An 11,888-nucleotide genomic window follows, 5' to 3' on the forward strand; every position below is an offset into this window, starting at 1 on the left:
TAATGAAACGATTAATCGACTATTCGGACTACTGCTGTGTGCCTTGCACAATTTCTCAAACGCTCTTATTTAGCCATCAACTTTTAGATTTAGTTTGAGGTTGTTTTAGGCATGTGGAAACTAACAATGAAGACAATAAAGATGAATACTTGATTCAAAAATACATATATTATTAAATTAACTTAACAAATTGTGAACAAAATTAACATTGCTTTTTATTTGAATTAAATAAATAATATTTCACATCAAAAGAAACAACAATGTTTTAACAAATCTTATTAAATAATCTTATGACAGAACTGGAAACAGAATAGCTGAAACTTTAACAAAATAAATAACTCAGTTACCTCTAATCATTAACCCATGTTTGTATAATGTAGTTAACTCCGTGTGTTGCTGCTAGCATACATAACACCTGACGTGGAAACGTTACTCGTGGATGGGGCCACAGAGCTACTAGAAAGATAGTCGAACCCGGTGCATTCGTCCGTCTGAATGTGGTGCACTTTTGCTAAATGTTTAGACAAATTGCTCGTGTTACCGCCCTTACATGCTAAACACTTTTGGTGACGAGCATTGTCCACCTCAAGACGGGTAACATGTAACCACACCTTGGAGCGCTTCTCTCCACCATCTCCTCCGTGTGTTGGTGCATGTAGCAGATGCGTGTGTGTAAACTGCCCCGCCCCCTTGCAAACAGACGGGGGAGAGAGAGATCTCTTCTGGATTGGAAAGATAGAAAATACACCGACTATAGACGCATTTGTTTGTCTTTTTGCATGTTAGAAACGAGTTGGCGACACTAAGACTAAGAGATAATGTTTGTGTAGCAATAATACATGACCTTTCTCTTTCTCAACTCGCTACTCGGAGGGAAGTCGCTGTCATATGCCTTGTGAACACTCCGATAATGCCTCTCCACGTTACCTTTCTTTGGCAGAGCGACGCTTGCTTTACAAATAAGGCAAATAACCTTAGAATGTGACATCACCAAAAAGATTCTCCTTCCCATTCTGTGTGGAAGTGGTATGTCTTTAGCTGTTTGCTCGTTCCCGCACTCATTTTGTTGTTTGTCTCTCCCGGCACTTGACTGATTTTGTATCGCTTTGCATTCTGGGTTAACAGACTGGAAAGCAATAGGTCGCTTTTTCTGTCAATCAAGTCAACTCTTGAATTAAGTGGCAGGGAGGCCAAGGGAGGAGGGATCAAAACCTGTTTTGTCTATTTTAACGGAGCTGGATTTTTATTTATTTATGAATGACTCGCGATCTACCAGCATTGCGGTCGAAAGCGGTCGACGTACTGGGCACCTCTGGTCTATGGCTATGATGCTCATAATGCTAAACGGGAGCAAATGTTAATAGGGGACCCAATTATCCCAGTGGTGGCCGCCGGAGCTAACGGAGCCGCAGGGGGCTAGCTCCAGCCGGCGTCCCGGAGCTAGCCCACTGCGGCTCCGTTAGGTCCGGGCGGTGGAGTCCGTCTTTTCTTAACGTGTGAATGACAAGCATTAAGAATAACAAAATATAGCTAATTCTCTTGCAGATTGTCTCATTTGATTATGAATGTAACGTTTATATAGGGGAACTCCACCGTTAGCAGTAACTTGGTATGCATGTATTTCATGTTAGCTTAGCTTCTTAGCCTGAGCTAGCTCTGTTTACTTCCAGATTCGGAGGCAGCAGGTCCCGCCTCGGCTCCGCCTCTTTGCCCTTATTTGGAGCAGGCGGGATTAGACTCTGACGTCGCTGTCAAGCCGTTAGTGGCCGACTCCGCCTACTAAGGGCTTCTCGGCAACTCTGCAGAATCCTATGGGTGACGTCACGGACACTACGTCCATTATACAGTCTATGGTATAGACAGAGAAAAGGAAGAAGTAAGACGTCCCCCGACAAACTAAGCCTCTATCAGTAAAACTAGGAGCTGAATCTAATCAGCCCTAACTATAAGCTTTATCAAAAAGGAAGGTCTTAAGCGCACTCTTAAAAACGGATAGGGTGTCTGCCGCCCGAACACAAACTGGAAGCTGATTCCACAAAAGTGGAGCTTGATAGGAAAAGGCTCTGGCTCCCATTGTACTTTTAGAAACTCTAGGAACAACCAACAACCCTGCATTCTTGGAACGCAATGCCCTAGTAGGACAGTAGGGTATAATGAGTTCTTTAAGGTAAGATGGCGCCTGCCCATTAAGGGCTTTATAGGCGAGAAGAATAATTTTAAATTCTATCCTGTGTTCTATAGGGAGCCAGTGTAAGGCAGCCAGAACAGGAGTAATGTGGTCCCTTTTCCTAACTCTGGTTAGTACACGAGCTGCAGCATTTTTAATCAGCTGAAGCGACTTGACTGACTTCTTGGTACACGCTGATAATAAGGAGTTACAATAATCCAGCCTTGAAGTAACAAATGCATGGACTAGTTTTTCTGCATCGTTTTGAGGCAAGATATGCCTGATTTTTGCAATGTTACGTAGATGGAAGTAGGCGGTCCTTGAAATTGATTTTATGTGGGTGTTAAAGGATAAATCCTGATCAAATATAACACCAAGATTCCTTACAGTCTCACTGGAGGCCAAATTAATGCCATCCATAGTTAGTATATCTTTAGATAATTTGTTTCGTAGATTCTTCGGGCGAAGTACAATAACTTAATTTTTTTGGTCGTGTTTAACATCAAAAAATTTAAGGTCATCCACGTTTTTAAGTCCTTGAGGCAGTCTTGAATTTTATTTAGATGATTAATTTCATCAGGCTCAATTGATAAATATAGTTGAGTATCATCTGCATAACAATGAAAGTTTACAGAATGATTCCTTATAATATTGCCTAACGGAAGCATATATAATGTGAACCAAAATAGGTCCGAGAACTGAGCCCTGTGGCACTCCATGGCTAACTTTGGTTTGCGTGGAAGATTCATCGTTAACACGTACAAACTAATACTATAACTAATGGATTTGTGAATCCATTTTGTATTTCTCGACAAAAAATGCGCTTGCGGATTTCAAATCTCTGCTCGTGGATCTCACATTTCTGCTTGTGGATCGTCTTTTTACACACACGGAATTTTGAGACATATTTTCCGCCGGTCTCCGCTAAAATCTACTCATGTCACTCGGTTATTTTCGGAAACCACGTTATGGCCTGCTGATGACGACATTTCCACATGATTTCAAAGTAAGAGCATGATGGTTTGTTTTGTTTAATGCTCTGTTTTTTTATGATAATGAACAGCGCAACGTTAGATGCATTCTTACTTCACCATCATCATCATCATCATCATCATCATCATCATCTTCATCATGTTATAGTGATGCAGTTAGTTTGTGTTAGTTTATTGGTTCAATATAGCATATATCGAGCACTTTCGTTGATGTTGAAGTACAGGCTATACGCCACTTTCAGGTCCCGGGGGGAGCTGGCAGCGAAGCAGCCCAAGATAAAACTCTTTCTTCATTGTTTTTTGTGTATTCAGTCAAGCGGGTCAAAGTTACAAAGCACTTCACATCTTATTAATCGGCCTAATTTTACTTTACCAGTGCAGTAATAAAGTAATATGTAGAAAAGCACCGTATTTAGCCTTCATAGTAAGGCTACGTTAAATGTTTTAATATTCATTGTGTCCTTTCTACTGTATACAGTATGCATATATTCCTGTCTATTGCTTTCATTCGTAGGCTATTTAATGTTATTGTGTTTATACTTGTTTCCACACATTTCACAATTTGGGATGACTGAAGTATCTATTAGGGCTGTGGCGATACACTAATCTCACGATACGATACGATACTCGATATTCAGCTCACGATACGATATATATCACGATATTCAGCCAACGATACGATTCGATACGATTCGATACACTTACATCATTTTCTGAAAGATTTTTAAAGGGACAGTGTGATCTTGGTGACGACCCCTCCACACTACGTGGGGTGCCGTCTGTTTGTGTGTGCTTTGTGGGTGTTCACAGGTTCCGGTTGTGATGAGCTGCACCTGTCGGGGAGGATACCTGCCTGATGAGCTACACCTGGGGAAAAGTATATAGGAGGAGCCCAGCCGGATACATCTCTCTCACTCCTCTGGGCACTCACGCCGGGCCAGCTTCGGGGATCTGTTGCTGGTGCTGCTGGATCATTGTGTGGCATTTAAAATAAACGGCCCTTTATTTACAACCCTTGTCTCGCCTCCCTGCTTTTTGTTACAGCCCAGGAGCCGGGTTGTAACAGATGGGGGCTCGTTGCTTTGGACCTGGGAAACAGTCTATGGTGCAAACTGGATGTCCGTTGTGGGGACGGATTTCGCGCAGCTGCTGTTGTCATTGATTGCAGCTGATTGTTTGGGAGTAGCGTTACGGGGGTGAGTGTTTTGCAGTGTTAATGCACAGGGATTGTATGGCAGCGAGTATGACCACAGTATCATTAGTTACCGTGGTATCTGTCCCTGTTAGGTATAGTACGGTCTCCCTTGGAGGTCGTAGGGGGGGCTGTTAGTGCGGTGTGAAAGTGGTTAGAGCTATTAGCTCGGGAGCACGCCTAGGCTGCAGGTGCAGTTGCCGGTTTTCTGGTCGCTTCACCGAGCTTACGGTATTTAGTGCGTAAGTACCCGCCATAACTAGCACCTGAAGACTAGCGGGGAGTTTAGCCAGGTACTGTGAGGCAGTTAGAGGGACAGGCTGCGGTAGCGTGAAGGCTGTGTAGTAGCGTTAGTGTGCATACAGTGTGCTATGATGGACAGTGTGGAGGAGTTTGTGAGAGCGCCTACAGAGGAGCTACTGCAGGGTTTCTCAGGTGAGCAGCTGGTCAGTGTTGCTGAACATTTTCGTTTGGATGTTGGGGATAAAAGGATGAAGGAAAACATAAGAGGGATTGTTAGAGAAAATCTGTTCGAGCAAGGTGTTTTCAAAGGGGGGAAAGATACTGTTGATCCTGGCAGAGACAGTGTCAACATGTCTGGCTGCCGTGATACGGACCTAACTTTTGAGCAGAGAGAGAGAGAGACTGTTGGTGTTGCAGCTGGAAATTAAGAGGCTTGAGTTAGAGGAGCGGAGGTTGGGTTTTCCTGTTGGCGGTGCAAGTCAGGCCTCTAATTTCCCTGGTGGAGTTGCTCCTTTTGACGTTGCCGGTAATCTGCAGGTTGTGCCTCAATTCAATGAGCGGGATCCAGATACATTTTTCTCCTTATTTGAGCAGGTGGCTGAGAGCAGAGAATGGTCAGAGGCTAATAGCACCTTATTGCTGCAGTGTGTGCTAACAGGTAGGGCCCAGGAAGCTTATTCTGCTTTAACGGTGGCAGACAGCAAAGTGTATCTGATGGTTAAAACTGCTGTGTTTAAGGCTTACGAGTTGGTCCCTGAGGCCTATCGACAGAGGTTTCGGTCCTGGGAGATGTCTGACAGGCAGACACATGTTGAGTTTGCCAGGGACCTGGTTACCTCTTTCCGTAGGTGGTGTAACTCCTTGAAAGTGGATACGTATGTCGCGTTATGTGAGTTGATGGTGTTGGAGCAATTTTAAAAATTCTTTGCCCAGCCACATTGCGGTTTACATCAGCGAGCGAAAGGTAAAAACTGCTGCAGAGGCTGCTGCTCTGGCAGATGATTATGTGCTAACGCACAGGGGTGGCCGCGACTTCAGGGTCCAGGATGAAGGGGGTATGTATCGTGCAGCAGGGAGATGGGAAGAGAAAGCTAATCCGCACTGGGGTAAACCTGAGCGTGAGATACGAGGTCAGCCACAGGGTGATTCGGAAATTGTTCATTTCTGCAGGGAGAGAGGGCACTGGAAGGCTGACTGTCCAAAAGCTAAGGCTAGCAGGGGGAACTGTGTAGGCCAGTTTAACTCTGCTGCTTGTGCTGTATCTGTGGTACCCTTACCTGTCATCTCTCCCTGTCAGCAGATTAATGAGCCTTGCGGGGTGAAGGAACCACTGTTTTCTGCATTTTTGTCAACCGGATACGTGTCATTGGTGGGAAGTGATATCAGCGTGCCGGTAAAGATTTTGAGAGACACTGCATCGTATGACTCATACATTCTGAGCTCTGTTACCGTTTTCGGACAAATCTAGAACTGGGGATTTCGTCCGGATGCGAGGTATGGGAATGAATGTTGTGCCTGTTCCTCTGCATTCTGTTGTGCTTAACTCTGGTCTGGTGCAGGGTGAGGTCGCCATGGGGGTCCGTCCTGTAATGCAGATTGAAGGTGTGGATATTATCCTGGGTAACGGCCTGGCTGGCAGCCGTGTGTGGTTTGAGGGTCCACCACCTACCATGCAGTCATCTTCACCCACTGTGACTGGTAACGCAGAGGAGAATGTTAAGTGCTCTCCTGGAGTGTTTGTGGCTTGCTCTGTGTTTCGGGCTGTGAGCCGTGCACAGGGGGAGTCTGGGCAGGGGGAAGAGGTCAGTGAGATAGATTCTGTGGTTATTCCTGACTGGTTGTTGTCTGTATCCCGCAGTGAGTTGGTGGTAGAGCAGAAAGCGGATGTCTCCCTCAGTCCGTTTTTTTGAGGCGGTTCTCTCCACCGAGGATGGAAATGGTGTCACCAGTGGTTGTCAGCTGCAAGGGGGATTGCTGGTCAGAAAGTGGTGGTCACGTGGGAAAGGCTTCATTGGTGGGCCAGTGTATCAGATTGTGGTTCCTGTCAGATTTCGTGAGGAGGTCCTCAGGAAAGCGCATGGGCATTCGGGACATCGGGGTGTGCGTAAAACATGTGGTTACATGTTGCGGTATGTCTTTTGGCCTGGTCTGTAGAGAGATGTGTATCGGCACGTTAAATCATGTCAGACGGGTAAGCCAATTCGGCAGCGACCTGGGGGTCAGGTCTTTGGTTCGTTGCCAAGGGCTAGTTTGCGGTATATGGAAGGACATTCCGGGTTCTTCCAGGTGCTGGGTCAAGGGACTGACCAGAGTGGTCTTCTGTCCACGGACAAATGTCGGAGAAGAGCTCCTAGCTATTTAGATAGTTAACGGTGTTCTTAGGGGAACTCCTTTCTTATGGGGGGGGAGTGTGACGACCCCTCCACACTACGTGGGGTGCCGTCTGTTTGTCTGTGCTTTGTGGGTGTTCACAGGTTCCGGTGGTGATTAGCTGCACCTGTCGGGGAGGATACCTGCCTGATGAGCTACACCTTGGGAAAAGTATATAGGAGGAGCCCAGCCGGATACATCTCTCTCACTCCTCTGGGCACTCACGTCGGGCCAGCTTCGGGGATCTGTTGCTGGTGCTGCTGGATCATTGTGTGGCATTTAAAATAAACGGCTCTTTATTTACAACCCTCGTCTCGCCTCCCTGCTTTTTGTTACCGCCCAGGAGCCGGGTTGTAACATTGTGAGTGTTCCATTGACTTAGATTTAATTAATTCAACTGAAAACTGAAAGCATCAATTATACAATATATAGCTCTGACTAGACAGAGAGTCTACAGCATGCAAATGCTGGACAAAATGAATCAAAAATGTGGTGAGAAAATTTGTTTCATTTATTGAAACAGTGCAAACTGTAGCTTGCAAGCCTTTGAAACGTAAGTACATAAAGTGCAGTATCACAATGGACAATGGAGAATTAAAAGGTGCAGCAGGTGGCCTGTTCTGAACAGATGTTTTTACAGCATTTGTAGCTTAACACAGAATATGAGGTAGCCAATAAGAACAACATTTAATGTAAAATGTACCTGCCAATAATTCAAGTCACTAAGAACAACATTTAATGTAAAATGTACCTGCCAATAATTCAAGTCACTAAGAACAACATTTAATGTAAAATGTACCTGCCAATAATTAAAGTCCAAAGGAGTAACATTTAAGCCAAAAACACTAAACAGGCTCCTCTCTACATTCTACTCAGATTTTTGTTCAGGAATATAATCTGATCAACGTGGTCTTGGAGAAGTGCACTTCTCTGAGCAGTGACGATATCTCCGGCGGTAGAGAAGCCCCTCTCCGAGGAGACACTAGTGCCAGGGAGACACTAGTGCCAGGGATGCACAGGTACCTTTTAGCAAGGTGTGACAAGAGTGGATACTCATACTGGTGCTCCTACCACCAGACCAGTGGATCTTCTTTCACTTCCAAGAGATCTGCCTCCTTGTAGCGGGTCATCTGCTCCTTGGCCTGGTTCTCTTGGGTATTTGTCTTGGGTTGTGCTCCACCACCGTATCGTTCACCACCAAGAAGGGCAGCCAGTGGACAAGACGGCTTTGGATTCCTGGGTGGAGGATGCTGACCTTCAAATAAATAAACACACATTATTTATAGTTAATCACATTCCATAATTCCTACTCAGAGGTTCAGACAACACAGTGTGCTTCACTGGATAACAATGGGTGATACTGACCTTGACTGCTCTCTCCTTCCTTGAATCGCACACCATCATCTACATTCTCCTCTTCGGATGCCATCCCCTCATCAGCGCTACCATTAAATGTTCCTGTGCCCTCTTCGACCACACTCCAAAGTGACAACTAAATGAAATAGGTCAACATGAAATTCATGAGCTTTCACTGCAATACATCTTTTAATTAGTGTATTTAAAATCTATGCCTTTAAAACTGTTAACATTATAGTATTTATGCTTTTTAAACAGTTAACGTTGTAGGATTTGCCTTTTAAACTTTGAACAATGTATTATTTAGGCCTATGCTTACTCTCACCAGGAGATGTTACATAGGATACAAGGCCAAGGGTTAAACCTAGCAGTACCATCATTGCCTTACCTCTGATGGCATTGGCTGATCCTGAGCCTCTGCAATCAGTCCATCAAAAACTTCCTGTCTTTGGTTCTCAGTCAGGAAGGGAAGACTTTTGAATCTTGGATCCATTGCTGAACATGCATGGAGAGTTGCCTTGAGGTCGATGTACCTCTTCTGAAGATCCCCAGACATGGCAGCCTTCATCTCTTTTATGACTGCAGATTCACCTTCGATCGGTTTCAGTCCATTGATCAGTGTGTCCTGGAGGGGTGCGATGACTGACAGCGTTGGGGTCTTCTCCTTGGACATGTACTGTGTAGCCTCCTTCATGGGCTTCAGCGCGCTGACTACTTCTTCAGCTGTTGTCACGTCTGACTCAGTCAGTGTGCACAGATCCTTCTCGGTCTTCCTCACCTCACTCGAGAGCAGGGCTGCACAGATGGCCGGTTGTTGCTCAAGGAATCTTTCCAGCATGTCGTGTGCACTGTTCCACCTGTAGTTAAATAAAAGTAAGAAACTTTATTTATAGATTTATTTAAATTTATTTATTAATGACAAAATACATTTGTAATAAAAACAAAATAAACAATTGAATAGTAACTACGCACAAACCTTGTAACCACGTCAGTCATCAGCTTGTGCTTTGGTAGTTGTAGAAGCCTCTGTTTCTGTTTCAGCATGTGGTTGGCTGTGGTGCTTCGTCTGAAGAAGTTCACAATGCGTCTCACTCTTCCCAACAGGTGTGCGACTGCTGTGATTTTGAGGGCACGTTGTGCAGCCAGATTTAGGGTGTGTGCGTAGCATTTGACGTGAAGTGTGAACGCTGCCTCCTCAGCTGCTAATGTCATATTTGACGCGTTGTCAGTGACAATTACTGGATCCTTTTCTGTGATTTCCCACTCAGCGAGGGCCTTTCTTAGATGTTCTGCCAGGTTGTGTCCGGTGTGGCTCTCGGGCATGTCCCTGGTTTGTAATACATACGTAACAAGCTCTCATTCCTCATTAATAAAGTGGGCCGTGACATACCATACGGTGGCATATTCTTCAGTTGTTCGCGAGGTCCACCCGTCGCAAGTCAGGGCAACTCTCTCCGCTTTGCCCAGGGAGGCTTTGACGTGTGCCTTTGTTTGAGCATACAGCCTGGGAATGCAAACCTTGGTGAGGTGTTGGCGAGTTGGAACAGGATAGCGGGGCTCCATCGCGTTCACCATGCGCCGAAAGCCTATGTTTTCCACCACGGAATAAGGTCTCAAATCCTGACAAATAAAGTAGGCAATGGACTCTGTAATCTTCTGCGACCTTGGTGAAGTAGATGGGAACTTGTGGGAACAACCGCCATCGCTGTCCAGCACGGTTTGTTTTGGGTCACGCCGCGGCTTCTTGAGTTCCCCAGTTAGCATTACCTTGTCCGGGTGGTGACGTTGTAGGTGGGTTCGTAGGTTAGTGGTATTTCCAGAGTATTTCACGTTTGTGTGACACAGCTTGCAAACCGCCATAGTTTTATCTAAATTGTCGCTTTCCTTCTTCTTTTTAAAGCCAAAGTGCTCCCACACATCTGCTTTTAAGCACGAAGGTGCTGGGTTAATGTTTGCCGCCATTCTCCTGAACCGCTTCACACTCACTGCGAGAAGAAGACACCGGCGTCTGTGTAGCTAGAAAATGCTCTACAGCGACACTAGCGGCTCGGCTGGCTGACGTAATCGCTCTTCATGCAAAGCGAACGGGGGCGGGGATGAGCAGCGAGCAGAGTGCCAGGCGGAACACGGGGGATTTGAATGGGACTTAATGTATCGATACCCGCGGCTGAAATATCGATACTTTCTCGGGAAACAAAATATCGATATATATCGCAGGATCAATTAAATTGCACAGCCCTCGTATCTATCTATATATGATATCCACAGGGGCGGTGGGTACTGTAGGCTAGGGAAGGCTAAGCCTTCCCAAATATTTTTGTCACTGCATCCTGGTAAAATAAAAATATAATGTATAATGTTTGTGTCTTTGAAATTAGCGCTGCTATGCAGCCACCTGTGCCCTGTACTACGAAGCCAGTTCAACATACCCTGGATATGTTTGAGTTATCTTTACTAACCCTAACAAACGAGATCTCGCTAAGCGGTCCTACGACGCTAGTTATCAACTCTGTAAATCAAGCAGGGGTTTCTCTCTCCAGCTGAAAGCGTTCACGTGAAGGGGCGGGTTAGCAACATTTGACCTATCACAAACAGGGACAAGTCAGAGCCGTATCTGGGACAAGTGTACTGACAGCGCAGCGTCATACTTCATTTATGAAAAGTAAACTAATATTTGACAAATATGAACTTTAAACATCCATGATTTAAACATATAATCCAGGATACAAGCCACATAGTTGCACCTGCAAGGTGAATACAGAACAACTGGATAAAAAATAAATAAAGTGTTTGAAAGCGTACAACAGTTTTATGATATCACTGCCCCATCTAGACACGAGTGGATCTGACTTTAATTACATTTGAGTTGAGTGTTTCGTCAACCTAATGTGTTACTTAAAATAACACTTCTGCATACAGTAGGTGACAATGTAAGTGTTGCACGGCCAGATACGGCTTGAGAAGCTGACTCAGATAAGGAAATATGATATATTATGATATTATATGATTGATGATCTGATTGATGATGTGATATGAATGATAAGTGCAACACGTCGGCGTCTTTACGGCAGTTTAAACTGTATTTCCTTTCTCCTGTAATATGACTTGATAGATTTAAACTCCGCACACTGAGCTCTGATTGGTCAGCAGGCGGTGCTTTCACTGAGTTGATCTATTTTCTATATATGCCGGAGGCTGGCAGCGTCAGGTAAAAAAAGTTATTTAGCCTTCCCAAACCTGAGCCTCACATGCCGCCTATGGATATCCATCTGTCTGTCTATCTACCTCTCTATCTGCCTGCCTGTCTACATACAGTACCTACCTACTAGTTGTTTTGTTTGGAAAGGTTTTGTCATTGTATTGCTCTTTACCGGCACCTGCAGAGTACAGGACTTTACATTGTACTTACAATTTTACATTGTAACTTTGACCCGCTTTACTGAATACACAACAAACAATGAAGAAAGAGTTTTATCTGGGCTGCTTCGCTGCCAGCTGCTCCCCCCGGGATCCGAAAGTGGCGTATAGCCTGTACTTCAACATCAACGAAAGTGCTCGATATATGCTA

General features: G+C 45.0%; 1 protein-coding gene across 1 annotated transcript; it reads right to left on the reverse strand.

Moving 5' to 3' along the window:
• Nucleotides 1–8,031: 8,031 nt before the first annotated feature.
• On the reverse strand, nt 8,032–9,206 carry LOC307027900 (E3 SUMO-protein ligase ZBED1-like; the record flags this gene model as incomplete). The annotated part of the gene is made up of 3 exons (XM_079662594.1): nt 8,709–9,206; nt 8,330–8,456; nt 8,032–8,219 (listed from the first exon to the last, which is right to left on the reverse strand). Exons 1-3 carry the CDS (start codon nt 9,156–9,158, stop codon nt 8,032–8,034), a joined length of 765 nt encoding a protein of 254 aa, XP_079518720.1. The 5' UTR covers nt 9,159–9,206.
• Nucleotides 9,207–11,888: the final 2,682 nt, after the last annotated feature.

The sequence above is a fragment of the Notothenia rossii genome (assembly GCF_949606895.1).
Source record: "Notothenia rossii genome assembly, chromosome: 2".
NCBI lineage: Eukaryota > Metazoa > Chordata > Actinopteri > Perciformes > Nototheniidae > Notothenia > Notothenia rossii.